This window comes from Bradysia coprophila, assembly GCF_014529535.1.
Source record: "Bradysia coprophila strain Holo2 chromosome IV unlocalized genomic scaffold, BU_Bcop_v1 contig_81, whole genome shotgun sequence".
Taxonomy (NCBI): domain Eukaryota; kingdom Metazoa; phylum Arthropoda; class Insecta; order Diptera; family Sciaridae; genus Bradysia; species Bradysia coprophila.
In genome coordinates, this window is record NW_023503375.1 from 5,116,052 (window position 1) to 5,140,611 (window position 24,560).

The window sequence follows — 24,560 nt, forward strand, 5'->3', positions numbered from 1 at the left end:
TTTTCCTGATGGTTGTGAAATGTGTAGTACAATAAAGAATAAAGTCACTTTAACGCACGGTTGTATTTCCTTTACAACATAGGCATTTCCTCCACTGAAACTTGGTGCACTTATAAAACTATGTATGGAACAAAAAAACCTTGTAAAACCTGGTACATGCATTCGAATATAATGTACCACAGCTAGTAGTACACGTTTGCAGTCCACTTCAAGTCATATATCACTGACTATATATGTCCAACCGAGAAAGTCCGTGTAATTTCGAATTAAAAATCGTTTTTCCAGAATTGTGTACTGGTCGAAAAGGAGCACACACCTACCCGATGTTTTCTTGAGTACAATCCGATTTCACATTGAATTGAAGCATATAATTCTTATGTAATGTGATGTAATGTGCACCATTGGTTCGGTTATGATTAGTATGTCGTTGTGATACATATAAGCATGTGCTTGTACATATATATGTCAGGGATTTTCAGAGATTACCAATTTTGGTCATACAGCCATGCGAAGCGGTTGTACACGTTAACGTTTTCCATTTTCCTTTTGTAACAATGCGAACAATTAATTACACAGAGAAAATTCATTATACATCAAAAGGGAGGAGAAACAAAAGGAATCGGAGATATTATAACAATGAAATGGATGTTGGTTCAGTTTGTGTGAGTTTTTCATATTTTCATCACGGAGCAAAAGATAAAAGAAAACGAACTCGTGATCACGGAGGAAATTTCTACATATTCGAATACTCAAAGACATATAAAAAGTAAAAGGCAGACGAAAAAGAGTGAATACAAAACCGCAATAACATAGAAAGCGAACTAATTTCGTTTGCGTTTTTTGGTTAAGTGTATTTATAAAATGTAATTTCGAAAATATTATTCCGACTGAAATAGCTATTTTGCTAACTAATTAGTAAATGGGGTGGTTGTTTTGCTCACTAGATGTGAGATTGCCAATATGAGCGAAGCGAGTTCGGCAACATAGTGTGCGCAAAACAACACAATTTACTAAGAAGTTAGCAATGTCAAAATCACCACAAAAAAACGATTAAAACATTAATAAAACAGAGACGCCAACAAGCCATGACACAATCATATTCACTACTCTGGAAAGAAGTCAATACCCGATACAGATTTTAACAGTTCATACCCATCTATACTCAAAATACCGACTATCGGTGTCGTTAAAACGCTACCGGTACTTGTCAATGGACATAATTCCAATATAAAAAACGTTGCTGTGTAAACGAATACATTGTAACGGGATTTAGGTCCCTGCTTTGAATGTATTTGCGTCCTCTGCAAAAATAGTATTTTTCGTCACAAGTGACGAAAAGTAGAATTTTTCAGGACTAGTCTTAAGCTAGTCCTAACGAGGCGAAGCCGAGTAGGACAAACTTAATATGTGTCCTGAAAAAATTCTGCTTTCGTCACGAGTCACGAACTACGTTTTCTGTGACGAAATTTGTCGAATTATGATTCTAAGGCACAGAAAGATTTATTTACACCACTTGCACATGACCTGCGGCAGATAACTGTCCAGTGAGATTACGAACTAATGGTAATGTTAAGAAAAGTCAGCTGACTTGCGCCTAACCTTACTGTAAGTAGGCAATCTGTCAAAAATTACATGCGGCAGATAACGCGACGGGCGAATGTAAGATGTAATGTACATGGCTGTACATGGATGTGACGGTCATTGTTAAGCTGTTATTCACCATGATGCTATAGAATGTCAAGTACTTACCGGTATACCAAAACCGGGTAACTTATTACGAATATTTCGACATTACAGTAGACAAATAATGTTGTCGAATTACATAGGAAACATCTTCGCTCATTTTCCATCCGACATTCAAGGCAAGTTATAACAACACAGAAAATATATCTGTCAAAAGCGAAGCAATAAATTATTAAACTAAAAAGTAGAAATTTTCAGAGAAATTACCCAAAGGCACGGTTTTTGTTTTACTACGTTAAAGTACCATGGTTGCAGATGAATGGTGTGTATGTGCGTGGTATTATATAGGTACACAGCTATTTTGGTGGTTTGTCTCTTGTAAATTATTTCCCTTTTGGTTCATTCCTTTTTTTTCTCTCTGTAGGTACATTGTAGATTTTCCATTTTAATTAGTTTCGCGCAATTAAGTGAATGTCAACCAAGAATCGCTAGAAATGAAGTTACGTTTTCTCTGTTTTGTGGATGCAAGACAATCATTTTCCTTCAGTTTTTCTTTTGTTCATTTTTGAAATTAGTTCGAACAAAGCGTCAACGAACTCTGTGACACGATAAAACCTAATTGACGGAATAGCATTTAGCGTTTTAATTCGATGCAATATATGTTTGATTCGGTGAATGAGATGGCTGGAAAACAATAGCACGCTCTGTGCGGGTAATTAAAAATGCAATAACTTACACATCCAAATGAACTGCTAATCGGGCTCGTTCAAACAATTTTTGTTTTGTTTGTCGTCAGAGAACACTAATAATGTAAATTTGTTTAAAATGAAAGAAAAAAAGCTGGAAACGAAAATTAAATCAAAAATAAATTACCAACAATCACGCAATGCCTATAGATTTTCGAACTAGATTTGCCGTATCGAACAGTTGTGAAAAGAAACAAAAAATCATTAAGTTAATTGAAGACACATTATCGATTGTATGGAAATTAAATTAGTGGATTTGTTGAACGGAAAAGATAGCAAGGAATTTGTGTTTTATGTGCTCGAATGAATGAAGATGAGTGCCACATTGAATGCTAATTTATACATAATATACAGAGGAGGGACTAATGGGGAATGGTGTGACTGGCTTAAATTAATCGAAATGTGTTCTTATGTGTGATGAATTGTTAGGTTTACCGTGGCCTTACTGTGAAATTGTATCCATTATCTATCCAATACGACCTGCCCTTCAATTCCTAATATTCTGCCCTAAATTGCTTTAATATTGGGAAATCGTTCACTAAATTTCACTAAATTTGGTGAATTGTTTAGTGAAATTTGGTGACATTTGCTGAATTTTAGTGAAATTTATTTTATTGAAGTTTGGTGAATTTTAAAGAAATTCGCTAAAATTTTAGTTAAATTCACTGAATTTTAGTGAAATTTAGTTTGGTGTAATTTGGTAAAATTCGCTGAATTTTATTGAAATTTGGTGTTTAGTTTCTTGAAATTTGGTGCAATTTGTTGAAATGTCGTTTGGTGGAATTGGTTGAAATTCGCTGAATTTTCGTGAAATACTGAAATTTGGCGAAATAATCTGTTGAATTTTAGGGAGATGGTAATGATTCAAATCTGCTGGCAGCACTGAAAAAAACACAAGTCATTGATGAATGATCACTAGTAGCCAAAACTCACCAATATCCTTTCAAAATCAATAAGTGAGATCTAAGATGTGCGGAGATGTGGTAGTGGCGATTTGCTCAGACCTCCCAGACCTCAATGCAAACTGCAAGTGTTATTTCTAATTACTTCTGTTGTTTTAATAACTATTTTTTATAGTTCGGTAAATCTTTTACTTCATTAATCTTAACATTTACTTATAACTAGAGCACTGCGCCGTTCAGCCGATGGACAGTTGGCGGCTAAAACGTAGCCGACACCCTTCGGCGGCCGGCTAGTATGATATTTATGGCGGCTAGCCGGCTTTGCCGGCTGAATAACAAAATTAAAATACAGTACAAGAAAAGTGAATACCGTTAGGTTTACTCATTTGGGACTAGTTTTGGATTTCAAATGATTCCACACAATACCAATAAACCAATAACCAATAAAGGACTAATATTTCATATTCGGAATTTTTGGTAGGCACGCGATCGCCAGCTGAAATGAAATTAATTTAGGTCCTCTTTTGTTAAACACATTTTGTGTGGAATCATTTGGAATACACAATGAGTCCCAAATCAAAATACCTGACGATATTCACTTTTGTTCTCCTGTATTGTTACAATCGAATCAAATCTCATATAGGTACGCAAGTCAGAAGTCAGTTACAGAGATATTTGTTTCATATGAATTAGGCGAAACCGCTTCCATTCAAAAATGGAATCAAACATTCAACAAAGGCTTTAGCTGTTTAAGCTGATCTCGTACTACAACTACAACACGCGCACGTTTTACCATTTCACATGTAGTACATTCATGACTTTATTGTACTGCCCTCTACCAGTCGACAGGTGCGTACACAATTTTGTAAGCCAACGAAAAAAATTGCTGCAAAATTCTCCCAAACTGTATTAAAACCAAAACTTTCGCAAGCCATCTTCCGCCGCCGATTTTTAACACGGCTGAGGCGGCTGAGAGGGGTATCGGCTGCGGTTTCGGCTGATGTGCTTTTAAGGCGGCGGCCTCGGCGTGGCTGAACGGCGCAGTGCTCTACTTATAACAGAGCTCTAATCACAGTTGATCGCTTGTTCAAATTACCGTTATCGACAACAAAAAAGTTATCACTGATCACTTCTTCCTGATGTAATAGAGTTTTGATACGTGTTACTAACTTACTTACTTTACCGGCACTACAACCCATTAAGCGTCTTGACCTTTGATACGTGTTGTACGTTCAGAACTTGGCAGTGAACAAACGAGGTGAACATAAAATGCTTAATTTCAGTGTTGTCTTGAACAATGTTTTTGTCTAAGGTCAACTCTTCGAACTATTAATCTCATTAACATTCACTTTGAACAAATCGATTGAGAGTGAAAATTTCAATTCCCAATTTTAAACGCTAAAACTAGTTTATGAAGCGTCACAAAGTGTATATCTGCTGTTCAACTCACTCACTCTATCTATCTGCAAACATAATTTATGTTCATTGTTGAAAATGTCCAACTCTACTGAAAATTCAACGGCAGCCCACAAAACGGAAGCAAACAAAACGTACACACATACACACATCGCAAAATAATGGGCCTGACTGCGGGACTCCCGCATCTCTAAATCATATTTAAAATATGAATTACTGTGCTTTTTGCATTGTGAACAGAAAATACGCGACGTCTTTTATGGGCACTGCATGAAACTCCGTATGTACTTCTTTTCAAAAACAACAACAAAAAAACTTCGATATAATCACGACTACGAATACACAACTCTACGAAAAACGGCTGTATGGTATATATAGAAGCGGTGTAATATGCAATTCAGCTCTGAATTACACACAAAAAAGACTTGTAAATCTAAGGCTAAATGGGATTTCATTTTTGTCGCCAAAACAAAAGATTATTTTTTTTCTCGTCCGTACAAAAACTGGAAAAGCATAAATTTCAGACAAAAAACAAGAAAGTTGAGAGTTTTAGCATCTCGGTAATTTCGGTGATTTGTTACATTCGAGTGGATAGTCTGGCTTGACCAATTAGAAATTATTTTACTTTGGCAGACAAAAAGTTGAAATTAAATTTTTTTAATTGAATTATGAATTGCATACGACGCCCATTTTCCAATTAAAATACTTTATCGTTGACAATTAGGACTTGGAATCTATTTTAGTTATTGTAAATCGCTCGGGGCTAAAGCTTTTATCCGTTCAACCAAAGAAATTGTCGTTGCTGTATTTTATAGATCAGGGACTATTTTTGAGAAAACATTTTTCAATGTTGTCTTGAATTTTCCCACATTTTCCCGAAATTTCCTAAAATCTTCCAAATTTTCCTAAATCGCTAAATTTTTCGAATTTTTCTTAAATTCTTCCAAGTTTTTACAAATTTTCCTTAGTTTTGCAAATTTTCCTGAATTTTTCTAAATTTTTCCAAGTTTTTACAAATTTTCCTAAGTTTTTCGAAATTTTCTCGAATTTTCCTAAATTTTCCCAAATTTTTCTAAATTCTTCCTAATATGCAAAATTAAGGAAAATATGGAAGAATCCAAGAAAATATTAGAAAATGTTTTCCCAATAAATAGTCACTGGGAGACACTCATTTATCGATGGACTTAATTGCAATTCATTAAGCGAATACAATCTCAAGTTTTCCTGCCATAGTTTTTCCGCTAAAATATAATATTTCCCAGACAAATAAATCGCCAGCAGCAAAATTGAAAGATTCGCCCGCATCATGTACCCGTATTAATCTGCAATTGAGTCGACACTTTTCGGTGTTTCGTTTCAAAATTGCACGCTCGGCTGAAAACTGAATATCTACGGGACAGGAAAAAAAACTGCAAAAAATAAACTTTGCACAATTCCGAACGTGTAGGATGCAAAACAATAAATAAATTTACAAACGATGATGATGATACAGCCTAATGGCCTGAAGGGATTTACCCCATGGAATTCGTTTTTTTTGTTGCCCGTTTTATTGCTTAAAATACATTTTATATGCACAAAAAAAAACCAATTGACAATCCATCCCTACTGCATGCGAAAATTGTTATTCTTCGGGGACGGTTTGCATTTCATAATGTACACTTTGTTAGGCATATATATCAGCGCAAATCAAATATTAAAATGGAAATCCATGTTGGTATATAAAATGGAAATTGAATTGTGAAATCTAGAAAAAGTTTACTTCGTCTGTCATTTGTAATGTATCGCGTGTGTTTGGTATTTGTATATACGTGCGAGTATATGCGAATTTGGGTGTTGTGCTAGACTTATGACAAACAATTACCATAACGCTCGGCATTTGGAAGAGATTTTTTATCGGATGTGTGGATCAATTTATAATTTGAAAGTGAATAAACGGAACGATTTTGATGTAAGGATAATCATGAATATATTAGCACTGCCGTGTTAAGCCAGAAGTACGTATCAACGTATCACAATGTTTGTGTGCTTTGGAGAGCTTTAGAAGTCTCTGAGATTCCATTCCAAACGTGAAAACAAAAGAAGCTTAAAACCGGAAACACACGAGCAATTTTGAGTTTGCTGGGATCGAGAATTATGCTGCGTTTTCCACCTTTCATGAACATAGACTGCTGTATGAATGCGCAATGTTTGTGTGTTTTAGAAAGCTCTAAGCTTTTTTGGATTCCACTGCAAAAGAGATATATCTTAGTAAAATACAAAATTAGCTTAAAGCCCTTTAAAAGAAAATACACAAATGAGATACGGTGTTTAGGCTTAACAAGGTAGTGTATATACTTTAAACAATGGAAGGCACAGCATCATTTTCGGTCTGCAGGATTGAGCTCCGCTAGTGGTAATCTGCGCTAGTCAGTATTTTGTTAAATGCAGTCAAAATTTCATGACACTCAAAGGCAAAGTTGTTACTTAGAACACACGGAACATTTTATTCGAAGACATCGACTGGATAAAAGATGCATCTGAGGCAGGATCATCATAGACGTCTTTTCTCAAGTCTGTTTCATATGAAAATATTTTCGAATGTCTACAAACAACTTTGCCTTTGGACGTCATATGAAATTGTCGCTCGAAATATTGAAATTTTACCAAAATAAAAATTGCTCGTCATATAGCGGAGCCTAGTTCTGGACATCTGTTATCGAGAAAGACGGCAAAAATTGACAGTCACCTCTGGAATGTGTTCTGTTATATAGAAAAATATATGTCAAAACTAATGAAGTAGTAGATTCTGAACTTGTGAGGAATTTTTATTACCTTTAACTATTCATTCCCCGTTCCCTGGACCGCCTTTCTCCATCCCCTAATATCAATTATAATTTTTAATAATAAAAATAATTAAAAATAATTGTCAACAAAATGTGTAAAAGCCTCCACTTTTCAACGGACAATACATGAACAATTCCATAATCTATTATAATCAACGATCAACGAATGAACCTTATAACATTGTAAAGTATCATTAAGAGATCATCCATAAATGACGTCCCCTTTTTCAGTGCTGCCAGCAGATTTAATTCATTAATAACTCGATAAATATGCGCTTTCGTACAGTGAATATGTGTTCAACCCTCTAATTGGGTGGTAAAACACATATTTGATTCAAAAAAGACGTATTTATGGAGTTTATAATGAAATAAATCTGCTGACAGCACTGAAAAAAGGGGACTTCATTTTTGGATGATCCCTTAGTAGACATAAATGAGTATAAGAGACAAGCGAAGTCACATCAGATTTAATAAACCACCACTTGTCGTTTGTAAAAGATAAAATACGACTCGAAGAAAAGATTTTCTAATTTGGAAGTTGTTGTTGTTTAGAATTGTTTTTAATTTCTTAGAACGAATGACAATTGTTTCATAGACATTGACAATCTAGCTTCTTTATTTAAAAACTTCATTCACCTACGAGATGTAAAAATGCAGAAAATAAAAATCTAGGTTTTCATTTGTTAAACAACTCACAAATCATGTCGCATTTCACTTTTTCGCGATGGTATTTATGCCAATTTCCCAAAACAATTCAAATTCTATGTCCTAGATTCAATTATTTAATTTGCAAATTATTAAACAACAACGCCTCATTTGCACCGTCCTGCAGCAATTGACAATTCGGCTCAGCAATTATTTTCCCATCAAATGTTTAGTTTCTAAATTACATTTTCTATTCAAATTCAAATCAATTCAACGACGACGACATAACTCCGGGTTCTATAATAAAATTTACACAATCAATCGTTAATATAATGTCACCCGGAATGCGATCACCAAGCACACATTTGCACACTGGTTGGTCATGACGATGTTATATTATATATTATTGTAAGCAATAAATCAAAGCAAACAAACATTACCCGAAACTCTTCTGGATATTTTATTAAAATATTAATTGTTTGCGCTATAATACACACTCGAATAATAATAATATAGAGACCCTCTACACCTTCGCATCTCAATTGAACCATGCCCAATTTATAGAATGTTATTGTAGGCCTGTGTGTGCAATGCCTATTGATTACCACCGTTGTATCAACAAAATATTATTTCTCTCTATTTAATTAAACATCATTATCGAAATGGAAGTAATGTATCAATGAAAACATTGGCTTTATTGCGTATTGAATCATTAAAATTAAATAAATATAATTATCATCGTGACCAGCATTTATTTGCCAATTTCATATTACATTAGTGGGCTCTAATTTATACCGTACCGGTTGCGGGTATGATTTGAACTTTTTTTTCTGCCTTCGAAAGAAGCAGATAAGGAAAAGTGTGTGTGATCACTATGAAAGCATACCTGTCATGGGTTGTCGAGGGGATTCTTATTTGGATAAAAGTCAGATTAATGATTCTTCGATAATTACATGTGTGTTCATACAAAAACCTCGACAAAAACATCCAGTTACGGCATTCAATTACGTTTGGAAAGATTGAATATTATCTATCGGAATCTGCTTTTTAAATGAAATTTAGGATTTTATGTCGCCAAAATGTGTTTTTTGTCCCAAAATTCTTTAAAATTCCAAAAATTCTTGAAATTTCCCGAAGTTATTGAAATTTCCCGAAATTATTGAGATTTCCTGAAATTATTGAAACTTCCAAAATTCTTGAAAATTACAGAAATTGTTAAAATTTCCCAATAATTTTGAAATTTCCCAAAAAAATTTAAATTTCCCGAAATTATTAAAGTTTCCGAAAATTATTGGAATTTCTTGGAATTTTTGAAATTTCCCAAAATTATTGAAATTTCCCAAAATTCTTGAAGTTTCCCGAAATTCTTAAACTTTTCTCAAAATTTACGAAGAAAAAATCCTAAAAATAAGCCCTTCCACACGGACCGTGACATGTCCCTCGTCTTAATTTTCGTCCACTGAACCGAATCGTCATTCTTATCAAATACGCGTTGGACGTTACCTTTTCTTCAAAATACCGGAAAGCTTCGAAACTGCTCTAGTAGACCCGAACTCATAAAAAGCAATTCCAAACAATACAGTTAAACTCTCTATCTTAAACTGGGGAGCCACATAACGTTCCATTCCGTTGGTTTCTATTTTAATTTTCCAGCCCGCCTGTCCTCATAAATAACGCGCCAGATTATGTGAGTTGTAATGTTTTTCATAAATGTCATGTGCTTAGCTACCTTAAGCCGTTTAATTTAACTGTCATCGGCAAATTTATAAATTTCTTAAAGTGGATGTGTCGGAGGATATTTATATTGTATGCAATAGGATCAGCGTCAGATTTTACAAAAAATATTTTTTTTAAACAAAAAAAATGTTTTTTAGAACTTCTTCACACAGACAATGGAAGTTGATATGGTTCAACGTGTTGTCATATGATTTGTGCGTTGATGAACACGGAATATGATTTTTGTAAATCGGTTTTAAGTGGATTATTATGTTGTTTTAATGTTACATTGAAACTGTTTTTATTTGATCAAATAGACAGATTTATGCGCCTCTGGAAGTTTATAGAATACTGAAAATTTATTCGAATAAATCTCGGTGATGATACATAAGATTTATATTCAAATGTATTCATAGTCGATAAAACGAGATGCTATGGAATGAAGATTGCAAAATTGTTTGCTTATGGTAAATGAATAACATCAGAACTTATACTACAGTCGACTCTATACGAGCATTAAAATGAATTTTACTTCAACACCATAGTTCCTAGGTTCGTAACCTGACATTTGGAGTTATGTACGAATTAAGTACAAAGGAATGATTTTATCCAAACACGTACTCGAGTCTAAGTTAAGCCTAATATTATCAACATATCAATGTTCTGTAAGGCCTTGCTCCTTTACTAGTTGGCTTTGTAATTAACTACAAACGTATCAGTATCAATATCGAGTCTATTACTTCTTTTGGTCAAAGTTATTTCAACTGATTGATATGTAGAAAATCTAGTACTTCAATGGTTTCTCAACAAGTTTTTTTGTATATTAGATCACATTTGTCCGAGTTCATTCCATTTTTTTTATCGTTGATGTCGTTAACAGATGCTTTCTGCAAAATGTGGTGTATGTATATAAGCCGAAACTTCGAATATCAGAGGTGAGAGATGTATAAATTTTGCTTTAAACGTTCCTTGGAAAAGTCAATCAGAAATTACTTCACGCGATTTGAACCTAGGATCCATTACTCCAGTCGACGATCTTGTTTCTGCCACAATTCGTTCCTAATTTCAACTTAGATATTTTAAAACGTTGTTAGAAAGAAAGTAGTTCCTTGTGGGATTAAAATGCACTTATGAAGAAATGGGAATTACGAATAAACGATATTATCGCTCGGAAAACGATATTATCTATCGGAAAACGATATTATCGTTCGGAAAACGATATTATCGTTCGGAAAACGATATTATCGTTCAGAAAACGATATTATCGTTCGGAAAACGATATTATCGTTTGGAAAACGGTATTATCGTTTGGAAAACGATATTATCGTTCGGAAAACGATATTATCGTTTGGAAAACGATATTATCGATCGGAAAATGATACTATCGTTCGGAAAACGATATTATCGTTTGGAAAACGATATTATCGTTCGAAAAACGATATTGTCGTTAAAAAATTAATCACTAAAGGATTACAATTTGAAAGTAATCGCCTTGAAGATTAAAATTTAAATATCGTTTTCTTATCTATGTAAGTCAGCTGAATACCCAAAAACGCATTTCCCAACAAAATGATATTGAACGATGACTTATCTTGACCTATTCGTTAGACCTGCGTTGTGAAACGAATAATGATTTCTTTTACTCGTCTTACATTCTCTATTATACAAAATGTCTAGCAATGCTAATTTATGAGTGTCATCAAGTATATACCCTTGCAGCTGTTCTTTTATTGATACGCATACATCAAATTTCCCAAGCAAATGATAAAATCGATCAAATTTCAATACTCCACTTTTTCAATTCGTAAAAGAAATATTTTCGTATACAAACCGAATTGTATCATTGGAAACATTGCTTGTTAAGCAAATTCAGAATTAGATATGTATACGCTCAAAAATAATAATAAAAAGAAAATATTCCGCGTCGTCGACTTATTTTTCCACTCTATCTCTCTTTCTCTAACTCATCTCTCCCCCCCTGTCTGGTATATATCTTTCACCACTTCACCTCAAATCTCGTATATCCAAACACTGGAAATATGGAAAATATAAAAACATTAAAAGTCAAATACATAGAACTTTATCAAGGGAAAGATTTCTCCAATGTTCAACATAAATTCTGATGTAATTCGAAACCGTTTTTCAATTTTCAATATGTTTGTTTGTATTCATCACGGGTTTAAGGGCGATAAGTGTTTTAAGAGCGTCAAGTGTTTTGATTACAGGAAAAAAAATCTGAATGGGAAATATACGGCTGAGTATATACCAGCAATTTGTTTATGTTGCGTATACGTGTACGGTTGAGTGACGATATACATTGTATTTGAACACAAACTATGTAAATATTGTGGCTAAACATGTTCCGTGTATGGCACACTACGTGTGTCACTGGAATATTATTTTAGTCGACTGAGCCTTACCTTTATATCAATTATCCAAAAACATAATCACAAATTTATCATCACGTTAATTTCCACGTTCTACCATCCCGAAAGCATCTGAAAATCCTCCTATATACTCAATTGCTCAATATACTCCGTATGCTTCATCTAGTTCCATGATGCAATGTATCGAATAGAATACATACACCATCTCCACATCAAGCGAATATATTCGCTTTATGGAGAAAATTAATTTTATTTGTAAATAATTGTGAACTCAGTGTTACGAGATAAATGTGTATTACGTTCAAGCGTGGTGCTTTAAACTGTCTAAAGTAACAAGCGGATTATCTGTTCGGAGTAAGACACAGTCAAAGTATTTTCGCTTTAGGGTAACAATCAGTCAAAACGTCTCGTGCTATTATGTTAGTTAGCATTGCTTAAATGAACCATGCTGGTGGGCTGTGTAGTTTATTGTACACAAAATAGCTTTATAAAGTGGGACAAGTAAAATACATATTGGTTAGGTGAAAAACATTGTCTAACTGTTCGAGACACTGCAGGAACGTTAGTTAGTTATGTAGTCTGGTGCGAGTTGTCTAAATAAAAAAATCAATTTTCCCGCCTTTTTCGAACAAAAAATTTGGACGCCATATTGTGTCTTTCTGAAAAGATTGTGATAAATTATTCATTTCTGAAAGGTTTGAGCTATCACACGCCTATATCTGAAGTATTTTGGCCGAGCTAAACATATTTCCATATGTTGTCGGCCACATTTCAACGACATTTTGTAAGGTTTTTGACAGCCGTTACATCGAATGTAATTTGGTCAATCTGTGCCTATTTGTGTACTATAGCCATCTTGAATAACAGCGCCATCTACAACTTTTGCATCTATTTCATATATGCGTAGGATAAATTAAAGATCAGGGAAGTCATTTCAATTTAGTTTAGAGAAATCGGTTAAAGATTGGATTTTATAGAGCCAAAATTAGTTGTAGCCGTTGTCGGCTCCACATGCCTAACTATCGCGTTTTCGGCTTGGCAACATGAGGCACTGATTTCGTGGTCCTTGAATGTATTAAATCAACAATAAAATCGTTTCTTTTTTATCCAATATGACCGAAACAGGTTTTTTATACAACTCGCACCAGACTAGGCGCTGAGACAATCGTGGAGTTTACAAATGTACTAAATCTCTACTACATTCCGCAGTGAAAAGAAAAACAATTCCTTATTTGCTGATAGCATCTTTTGTAGAAGAAGAGACGGAAAAAAAGACACCTGAAGCAACAAAATGATTTTCGCAGCAAACATACACCCGGTATACATGAAACCGAGTACAATCAATAGACCTACAGAAGCGTATTGTAATAGTTGACACAACAAACCAACTGAAAATTACACACCGGCTTTTTGTTCTATTCAAAACGAATTGAGTCAATCTGATTTGATGAGCTCCATTCACAATTGCTATGTGTAGCATCACTTAGCGTAGATTATTCAGTTCCCAAATGAAATCAATTTGTAAACCGATTTCCCTTACGGTTTAGATTGCTTAAAATAAAAAATAAAATTGTTTCTGAATTTATTTATTGGATAATTTAAGTCTCGCTTCGGTGTAGATGAAAGACGATATGAAAGTGATGATAACATTGAATTGATGGTTGTAACTCAGTTTGTGGATGGTGAATTAGATTTTCGCTTTTGTGTGCACAACACTGTCAAATTTAGCCAATTAATTAACTTCTCTATACGGCAATATGATCAGCAATATGATTTTCGAATCTATTACTTCGTTTGATCAAGTAAATTTCAATGAGTTAATAGAGAATCTATTACTTAATTAGTTTTAACATAAAATTTGTTGATGAGTAAGCTATGAGACTTTTGATGTAGCAACATTTAGCAGATATTTTACTGGACCTCATGATTTCTCTGGTATTTTCTAACGAATTTCCCTCGGAATGAGAATTGAAAAATTACTTTACTGTACCTGTCGTATCAGGTAATGAGAATTGAAATACTGAGCTATTGTATTGAGCAAGTGAATTATCTTTAAAAAAATTTGGTTCGTTTTGGTTTGGTCTGTTAAACAGAATGACTTCAATATCAAATGAATTATCGAGCAGTCAAGGGATGTGACCCATAAAAAGGTGGAACCGAATACAACGAGGACAAATTACAGACGCACGAGGCAAAAGTAGAGATAAGCGGGTCGAGGATTTTCAAAACCCGACCAGACCGGAACCCAGAGCGAATTAAATTTTCGAACCCCAATACCCAAAGCCCGACCCGAATTACATATTTTAGAAAACCGATAGCCCAAAATCTCGGTGAAATTAAATCGGGTTAGACTTGGTTCGGAACGGATTTTTTACGAGGTTCGGGTAACTCGCTCATCTCTACGCAAAAGGTTAACAATATTTTCGACAATGAAAATATCGACAAATTTTTCTTCGAATTCAGATAGACTTTGTGTGAAATTGACAAAAAATTAGCCATGATTGACTTGTTTGTTTATATGTCATTCTCATCCAATCATATTAAGGACTAGAATATTGCTTGTTACCGAGAACTTGTTAAACACATTTCTTTTTCGTCACAAAAAAACATTTTAACAAACGAATTCTTTCTTTCTTTCAGGTAAAACCTACGTTGTGCTACTGTAGAAATGTCTGTGTTGGCAAGTACAAAAGAAATGTTTTCTTCAAAAAAAAGTAGAAGAAAATATGAAAATGGTAAGTCGTTAGATGCATATCGTTTGAAATATTATATCGAAAAGAATCCAGCGAAAACAGTCGTGTCTGTATCAATGTTTCAAAAGCAGACTAACATGTTTGTTCGGTGAATTGTATACACTTGTACACATACACCCGTGCCAGCCACAAAGGCAAAACCAATGAATTTAATATGCTCAAACAATGTCTCGGGGATCTGCACCGAAAAGAGAAAATTGAGATAATGTAAATACAGCCCCCATTGACAGTTTATTGCCGGGAGTCTTCTCATTTTCCGATCTTTAAACATGCGTGTTTTTAATTACCGCGGGCAGTTTATTCTCCCCCTCTGACTAAACTTTACTTACATTTTTGCGTTGCATGTTTAAATAACCGAAACAACATTTTATTGTACGAAATTGTATTGGACAAAATATTTAGATTAATTCGTGCACAATGGTAAGCGCACGGTTGGCGAAACACGTAAATGAACGAAGAAAAAAAAAACGTCCACACTGAATACCAATTGAGTTGCTTCTTCCTCAGAGCGAGCCTGATATACCAGTTGAACGACCTCTAGTTACACCTAAGACGAAAATGTTTGTTCCTAGCCGACAGTTTTTTTGAATGACCGATGCGTATGTACTACAAACAAGTGTAGAACGTAGCTGACGTTAGCTACGCACGATCCCGTATACCTATTGAGTTTGTGATCCTATTGCGTCCGTATCCCTAGTTCGTCAGTAAACTTTAAATTCCTTGAATTCTAGAAGTGGTACGATGGTGGACCATGTGGAGCGGTGGAATTTTGAGAACCAACCTGTTAACACCTCAATAATACCAAAATTCCAGAAGGGAATGAGTTCCTCAGGAATCTTACAAAATTCCTTTCCTCTCCTAAATTTCTAGAACTGTGAAGATATTCTAGAAGTGAGAAGATGACCATGAGTAGTGGTGTAACTTTAGGAACCAACATACAATCCCAACAATTCCGAAACACAAAACAAATTGCGAAAATCGGACTTTTTTTTCGGTTACTTGCAAAAACCATCATCTATCATAGCACGATTTAAGCTCACTCTAAGAGCTCTACAGGTCCTGATCCAGCTAACCGATTTTCATAAACAATTTTTTTCTTCAATTGGTATGGTGAATACATATCATTACCAGTGGAGGGCCTGTAAATATATGTGAAAAACCTAGACCAACCCTCCAAAATAGCACTTTTTTCTTAGATATGGTGGCTAAGAACTTTGTCTACCGATTTTTTGGTCATATTCATCTGGGTTCTTTGAATTGCCATTACCATTCTGGGGAGAAAAGAATTTTCAAAATGATTTGCACTTACCGTCTACTTCGAACACTACATGTTACAAACGACATAGCAGTTCCATAAGCCACCAATTCTGCGTTAGAGGCTAACAATAGCTTTAAGGAAATTCTTCAATGCTAATCAGGAGCTGCAAATCTGAAACAAAAATTGTGCGAGTTGTGGTTTTGTGATCATCTGCTATCGATATCAATACACGGCAGAAACAAGCCATTTGCTCTGGCTGTTATGTTCTTATACAGCACAAGACCAATTAAAACAAGTACTAGATTTTGTTCCAATCTGTTTAGTTACAAGAAGTAACAGATTCGATACAATCGAAATGTTTGACGTTAAACGAAGACCTTGTCCTTGTATTTGTCATGTTTACTCTACTTTGAAAATCCAAGTCAATTCGGTTGTTACGGTCCATTGAGACATCAAGTACAAATTACTGCAATTTTTCTTGTTATTTCTTCGTGTTTGAATGCAAACACTGGCGCACGTTCTGCTTGTTCACACTGCCACCGACTGTTTTTCGAAATTGTGTGCCAAATATTTACACAATGAACGAAATTATTATCAACCCTTCCACACAGCCTTCAATTTATTATATTTCATGAATACGTATAAAACGTTCGCTGTCTAGATTTCTACTTCTCGTTGTGCATGTAGGGCATGTTATGTATGAAATAAATAGAAGGTCACATCTGGCATCATTTTTCTCATTTCAATTTATCAAAGAAAACCCCGAGCACAGTGGTGTGTTGTTTGTCAACATCCGATCGTTACATGTTTTATATTGTATTTCCTATGAGTACCCAGTCCAATTGAAATGAATCGAAGAAAAATTACTTTGTCTTTGTTTTCGTACAATTATGTCGAAGCGTTATTTAAAGCGAAATCATTTCTTCTAGCAGTATAAAACTCTCGGCTGAAATATTTATTTTAATTTATTATTTGTTCCCGTTTGTTGGATGTGTATGCTATACATGGAAGAGACTATCGATAGAAATTGTGGTTTTTCGAAGAAAAATCGTAAGCAGCAAAAAATCCACCCATAAATTTGCCATACGCCTCCTCTCAGAGTTAATTTATCATGTTACAAAAATCAGCAACACCAACGCACACCCTTTCTTTGCACTGAATAGACTAACGGTGGATTTGAAACACCACCATATCCAAGAGTTACAAAGTGGTCGGAGAACGGAAAAGGTTTACAATTTCGTTCAACATTTTTTTCTTTTTTTTTAAATTGGACCTGCAGTAGATAAAAGAAAGGATGGATTACTCGATCTTGTAATTTATCTGCAACAAGATAAAAAATACAAAAAAATTTTGTTGCTTTATTGTCGTTACAAATGTATGGCGTGGCCTTTATCTTATAAATTTATTTAAAATGACAAAATCTTTTCGCTATTGATATTGAAGAACATCACAAAGTAATGCAGCACTTCTTCCACCACAACCTCACACAATTTTTATAAGGTGAGCGCTATTCGTACATGGTGCGAGTAGCCAAAGTATTATAAAGAGGCTATTCACACAATGTGCGAATAGTCTCTTCTTCGCTATTCACACATTCTGAAGAAAATAGTGTTTTCTCAAGGTTTTTCAGTGTTGACAGCCGTTTCAGCACTTTGATAACACGGGAGAAACTCATTTTTATGAAGTGAAATGTATGACCGACCCCACAATAGCCCCCATGGAAGTTAAACACACAGTTGACTTAATACAAAGTTTATTTTTCGAGGTATTAATGATTCAAATGTACTGACAGCACTGAAGTTAGTGTGCGAAATGCATTTTCGCCTTTAAAATCACTCTTCATACTGTTGACTCTTTAAGTACTCCATCACCTGGTTCAAAATTCTCTGCCGATTTTCATCGTTTTTCAACGCTTCGATTTCGTTATGAAGCTCATCGATTTTCTGCGAATGATCGTCAATCTTTGCCCTTAAATTACACAGATTGGCTGCATCGAGTCCATTCTCTAAATCACTTAATTTTTTACCACCACCGGTCTCGTTATTCTTTCGTTCATTTGCCAAATCGTACGCCTGCATCAGAATATCTTTCGGCAGTCGTGTCTCGTCCTTATTCAACGGTTTCACACTCAGCACGGCCCGATATGATTGCGGCGACACCAATGCATGTTTGTTGATTATATTGCTCAACCATGACGGAAGGTATCGTTTAAACAGCGCCGATTCGATGTAATGAATGAGTTCGGTTTGTCGAACCAGCCGGGACAGTTCGGCCGTTTTCTTTAGTTCTTCGATATCGTTCACAGCTATGCCCTCCAAAAGATTCATCAGAATTACGGTGACGAATATGATGAACAAGATGTAGATGATTTGACCGCTGATTTCGTTTAGAAGCGGTGGATCGGGTCGGTTCGGATCGTTGGTTACTATTATCAAGTCTTCTTCGCCGGTCATCATTACCAGCACCGATATGAAAGCCATTAGAGGATTGGAGAAAATCGGTGAGTCGGGAATAATGACGCAGAAGCTGATGCTGAAACCGATCAATATTCCCGAGTAGGCCATGAACAGTTTGCCGAATTCGACCTGAACTTTTGTGTACATTGCCACGTACACTCCAAAGTCTGGCAGTTGACCCACCATTAGCATTAAGTTCGTCCATCCCAATAAAACAGCAAAGGCAGCAACGTGATTCTGCCAGTAATCAATACGTTTGTTGTAGATGTACGATGTCAAGAACACGCTGACAATCACAAACCATTCAATAAGATTTTCAATTTGAGTTACGTAGTGCTTGAACGATTCATAGCCGGTTAGACCGTACAACTTCCTGGCAATCTCAAACATGATTATGATGACCAGCACCCACCACTGCATCTCGATGACGAACGGATTATTTCGCAGCAAGTCACCGAAAATTGATTGTTTCTGGCACAGTTCTTGATCTTTAATCGTCTCATTGAGGTCTCTACTACCGTTGTAGCAACTGTGAGCTAGCGCTGTCAGCACATACAATGACAGGAACATCACAGTAATGAGACAAAATAGCATTCTAGCAATGAAGAACTTCCTCACTTTCTTCCACTTAATGTACAAAAATGCTGTGCAGAGCGGATGTTCCAGAAATTCCTTTTGGCCTTCTTCTATGAATGTGTGTAAAAAACTGATTTCTTTCGGATGACAGTTCTGGGACAGATGTCGAAAGTCTAATTCCAGCTCAATGTCTCTGTTTAACGGGTCTGCAGACTCGTGCAGAGTGATTGCATTGTCAAAGTTATGTTTGATCAAAGCTAACGAATCGGGAGTTTTGCGAGTTATTGCGCTCAAAGCACTCGTACCTTTGCGAGATCTTGTTGTGACATCGGCACCGTAAAATATGAGCACATCGACACATTGAGTAAATCCCTCCAACGCAGCCAAATGCAATGCACTGAAGCCGAACACATCTTTCTGATTGACATCAGCACCCCACATGACGAGATTTTCGATGATATCGACGGAAGTATCCGACGTTCCGATTGCAGCATGAAGCGGAGTTCGTTTGTCGAAATCTTCAGCATTTGGGTTTGCGTGTCCGTTAGATAAAAGTGCTTCAACACATGCAAGGCTGGACGTTCTTGCCGCCAGATGCAACGGAGTAAATCCTCGGTGATTTTTGATTTTTACATCAGCCCCTTTAGCCAACAGCAAATTTACGCATTCAACGTTGCCCTCGTCTGCCGCTAGATGAAGGGCTGTTGATTCCTGTTCCCTGAAGCAAATTCGTACGTTAGGATTAGCAGTCGGTGCGTCCAGCAATGCCTTCAAACTTTTACTTAAACCCAAATCGGCTGCCAAATGAATCGGATTCGTTCCGCTTGGCTTTAGCGAATTCACATCAGCACCTTCCTTAACGAACAGTTCGATACACTCAATGGCATTGGCCCGAACCGCCAAGTGTAGTAGGGATTCGTTGCAGACCAATTTGTTCGTCGAAATGAAAATCGACGCTCCATTGTCGATCAGAAGTTTGGCAACCTCTCTCGAGTTTCCGAACGCAGCAAAATGTAGCGGTGTGTACGTTCTAGGCTGGAAATTTATGTCGAACTTTTGCGATAGCAAAAAATTGACGGACTCTGCACAACCGCTGAAGGCAGCAAGATGCAAAGCCGATATTCCATTGACGTCAGTAAAATATAAATCGGCCCCAATCGACAGAAAATAATCAAGCATATCATGTCGTTTCACAAAGCAACACCACAAAAACGAAATGTTCACCTCAAATCCCGATATTTTCGATAGAATGGTGGTCGCATTTTCCGGTGTAACGTCGCCCCATTGTAATCGTTCGAACAAAATCACATTTCCCGATCTGGCTCTCAGTTGATCCACCAGACTGTTGCGAATACTGTCTTCACACACTTGAACGGTCAGCTCGGCGATAGACTCTTCGAACTTGTCGTACAGATTGGTGGGAATATTTTCGGCCGGCGGTGACGGTCCACATTCCATATAGCCAACGTCGTCATCTATGGCCAGCTCGGGATCATCAGCAATACGAAGCTTTAGTTTTGCATTGGCATTCTGTTTATACCTGTAACACGAATGAACAATTCAACAAAAAAAAATCATTCGCTGGATGCGCTGGATGGTCAGGGATAGTACTTTTGATTGACGGTGAACAGGGGCACATCTTCCCCGCTTATTTTACTATTTCTTCGCACCGGTTTTGACTTTTTCGGTTTTGCAAATCCCTCTTTGTATCCCAAGTTGTCCATCGCTGAATGTGAACTGCACCCACTCTAAGGTCCAGCTTTTTTTTAACTTTTTTTCTGAATACAAGTCCACAACGCACTTGACTGCCTCAAAATATTTTAACTGACTGACATCATACCGCACTCAATTGAATGTTATGCAGTAAAATATGCGCGTAGATAGCTTAACTGATAACGTGATATTAAAATTAGTTCTAATTGCCGTGGATGTCTGAAGATAAAGCTCTTCCGAAGTTGTATTCAATCTAATTTAGTTATGAAGCGATAAAGAGTACTTATAACGAAATCTGTTAGTCATAAAAGATATTTTACATTCAGATAACAGACTCTGATTCCATCAAATGTGATCTTTCTGACTGCAATGGTTTGTGGAAATTTTAATTTTTTTTTCGTTTCGACTTTAAATCCAATTGGATTGGGGTAGGCCGGTAGGCAAAGGGTCTGTGTAGGGTTACATTTAATTGAATTAAGTACTCATAATAACCTCAACTGGTACGTGTGCTCTCTACGTACATTATATTGTTAATGCGTGCGGTGAGATCAACCCTATTTTCTCCCCTCAATAGGGCATGAGTAAATTCAGTTTTGTTGACGACTCTCTACGTCTCCATTTCTTCATTCTCTCTCAAATTCATCTACCTTCCCGCATAATTCACTTAGTTAAAGCGTGAGCCGTTCTGCACCGTTTATTCACCGTTCATACATTTCAACATTCGCAATATTTATTTGACAGTTTATCTGTCAAATCGTATGGCAATTAATATACTGTGCACTAACAAAAAAGAGTTGAAAATCTTACCTGTAGGAGGTAACCTTGTCTCCAGGTAATCAATAGCTGCCATAGCTGAAGCGCCTCAAACAAAAATGCAGCTGTGGCAGATAACGATCACGCACTGCCTACCGAGAGATCACTATGTTTATGTTTTCAAAAATGATATGGGACATTGATGTTTTCGTTTTTCGGAGAAAAACACAATGCGAGAAAAACGGTGGGTTCACCTCGCTTCGCTCTAGTCACAAACGTCGTTCTTCTTGAAATGTCCGAGTTTCTGCCCTCGGTTAACAAATAACTACTACTCCCCGTACTAAAAATAAAAATGAAACAATCATTGGTGTGTAGACTGTGATTGACATTCCCTCGTTAAAATTTTTAAAGGCTAATGCATTACGGAGAATGTAACTTACACATCCCCGAAAGACACACGGTTAATTGATATATTGAAAAGGCAATGTACGTACATTAGTGTTGTCAGCTCGCAGGCATCTGATAGAAATAAATAGTTCGTGAACTGTCGTTAAAATATAATTTATGTTTTTTTTTGTGCGAAATTCGTTATTAACTCGCCAGAATAGAGTGACTTTTCTCTATCTTTGTCTCTGTTCCCCTCGCAGTTAGACCGAAAATAAAGTGTCTGCTATATTATGCGACGACGTTACACTTAAATGTACTTTTACGACTCTTATTAGTGAATCGGTAATGTGTATAGCGGAATGAATTGAATGCATGAAAAATCAATTATTATTTTAATATATAGACGAGGATAATGTTATGTGTGTGCTATTGCGCATTATTTCCTTGATCTTTTTCAGACCATTAAATTTTGATGTTCACTGTTCGTATGAAGCCAATTGTTGGGTATTTCTGTTGAAGATTTATGGTTTTTATTAGCGGAGGGAAATTTTGCGATTCTTTTTTTTTTCTCTACTGATGAAGGCATCTGAACAATAACAATGGAGTTTTCCAGTAACCGAATTAACTTGCAAAAATGTGAACAAAAGAAATTGGCAGACGAAAGAAATTATCAGACGAACGCCATTATTGATGAAATTGTTGTTGACGCAGGGCCTACTTTAGTGAAATTAAATTTCCAAAAATTCTCAAATATTTCCACCACTTTTCGTCATTTCATCTAAAAACACAACAGATTGCATCGTAAATGTTGTTTTTACTGCCTTTTTAGTTGTTGTTCATGTCTTTGAGCTTAACTGATTACTTCGGAATGAGATCTAACAGAAAACAAAATTTGGAATTTTTAAGAATTTTTGTGAAATTTGTGAAATTTAGGGAATTTTTGGAAATTAAATTCCTTAAAATAGGCCCTGTGTTGACGTTCGTAATAATGAAGAGCATTTGTGAACTGCAAACGCATCGCGATATAATTATCAAATCTACTACTTCAAACTTCTTCTGTGCCACTTTCTGTTTCATACAAAATCTTTTACTTCATTTTTTTAACTGTAAGGAATTAATGAGATCTTAACTGGAGATTTAGTCAATAGATTGGTCCGTATGACATTGGAACTATTTCTATCTGACAGAATATTAAGTACGTCTGTGTATATAAACCGAATAAATAGCGATATTAGGCTTGTTTGACAAGTATTTTCAACAGCTTTCGAACCAAATTTGGCTGCAACTGGACTTCGGATGTTATGCGATTGACTTCGAATGGTTATAAAAATCCACAGGGAAGTCGAAGCATAGAAAGATGGAACTCGTTTAAAAGTTTCTGCGATTACCTTTCGATGGACACTAAAACTGATAAAATTCATGAGCTGTCTCACAAATGGAAACTTTTTTCGTATTATCGGGAAAAAAATGACTTTGGGCAAGTAACGGAGTAACGCTGCGTTACGGTTACAGACAATTTTTGTAGGAATAGGAATGCGATAGGCCCTATATTCCTAGCAGAACAAAAATAGAGTTTCGAATATCGGTTGATTTATCCCTACAGTTCGAAAATGGAATTTGTCATCAGACGATAATGCCAGTTTCACTAGCTTAATCATAGCGACAACAATATGTTGGCCTATGCGAATGTTCTCTTATTATATAGCAAAATTTCTGTTTCAACTAATGAAGTAAAAGATTTGTAATGTCAATCTATTGCAAAGGCTTGAATCAAAAGAAGTTAAAAATTAAATCATTATGTTAATGCTATGTTTGCCGTTTGTGATAGGTTAATTGTTTTGGGTTTAACTTAACTTTGGCTTTTTAAACGGTTTATTATCCTGGATAGAACAATTAAATCAACCATTTCAAAACAAACAAAAATGTTTCAACATTGCGATGATAAGCGTAGTCTGCGCGAAAGAGATTTTCCGATGAACATCGTTTTCTATGAAATTGTTGCCAATGTTCGTAATAATGAAGGGCATTTACGAACGACAAACGTACCGCAGTAAAGTTATCAAATCGACAAATTTGTACTGTTTCAAGTGTCAGTTACTGTCAAAATCTTTTACTTCACATGTTTCAACCGTTAGGAATTAATGAGATCTCAGTTTGCGAGGAGATCTTTTAATAAAGATTTTGTCAATAGATATTCGTCACTGCAACTGGACTTCGTTGGTGACTGACTCTTAATGGCCATAAAAATCCACAGTGAAATCGAAGCATAGCCAATTGTAGCTGAGAGCTACTGTGAGAGCTACCTTTCGATTCATACTAAACGTGATGTAATTCATCAGCTGTTCGT

At 35.7% G+C, this 24,560-nt stretch overlaps 2 protein-coding genes across 3 annotated transcripts in view; one reads left to right on the forward strand and one right to left on the reverse strand.

Moving 5' to 3' along the window:
* The window catches only part of LOC119072236, a 273,319-nt gene that overhangs the window by 227,810 nt on the left and 20,949 nt on the right, over window positions 1-24,560 (forward strand). The gene's annotated exons all lie outside the window — the stretch shown is intronic.
* LOC119072241 (transient receptor potential channel pyrexia-like) lies at window positions 16,744-21,258 on the reverse strand. Its single transcript, XM_037177417.1, has 2 exons — window positions 20,972-21,258; window positions 16,744-20,900 (listed from the first exon to the last, which is right to left on the reverse strand). Exons 1-2 carry the CDS (start codon window positions 21,082-21,084, stop codon window positions 18,161-18,163), a joined length of 2,853 nt encoding a protein of 950 aa, XP_037033312.1. The 5' UTR covers window positions 21,085-21,258; the 3' UTR covers window positions 16,744-18,160.

Coding starts and splice junctions, on each gene's coding strand:
- LOC119072241 (XM_037177417.1), bottom strand. CDS start 21,084: ATGGACAACTTGGGATACAAAGAGGGATTTGCAAAACCGAAAAAGTCA. Junction 20,901..20,971: donor CTGTTCACCGTCAATCAAAA/GTACTATCCCTG, acceptor TTCGTGTTACAG/GTATAAACAGAATGCCAATG.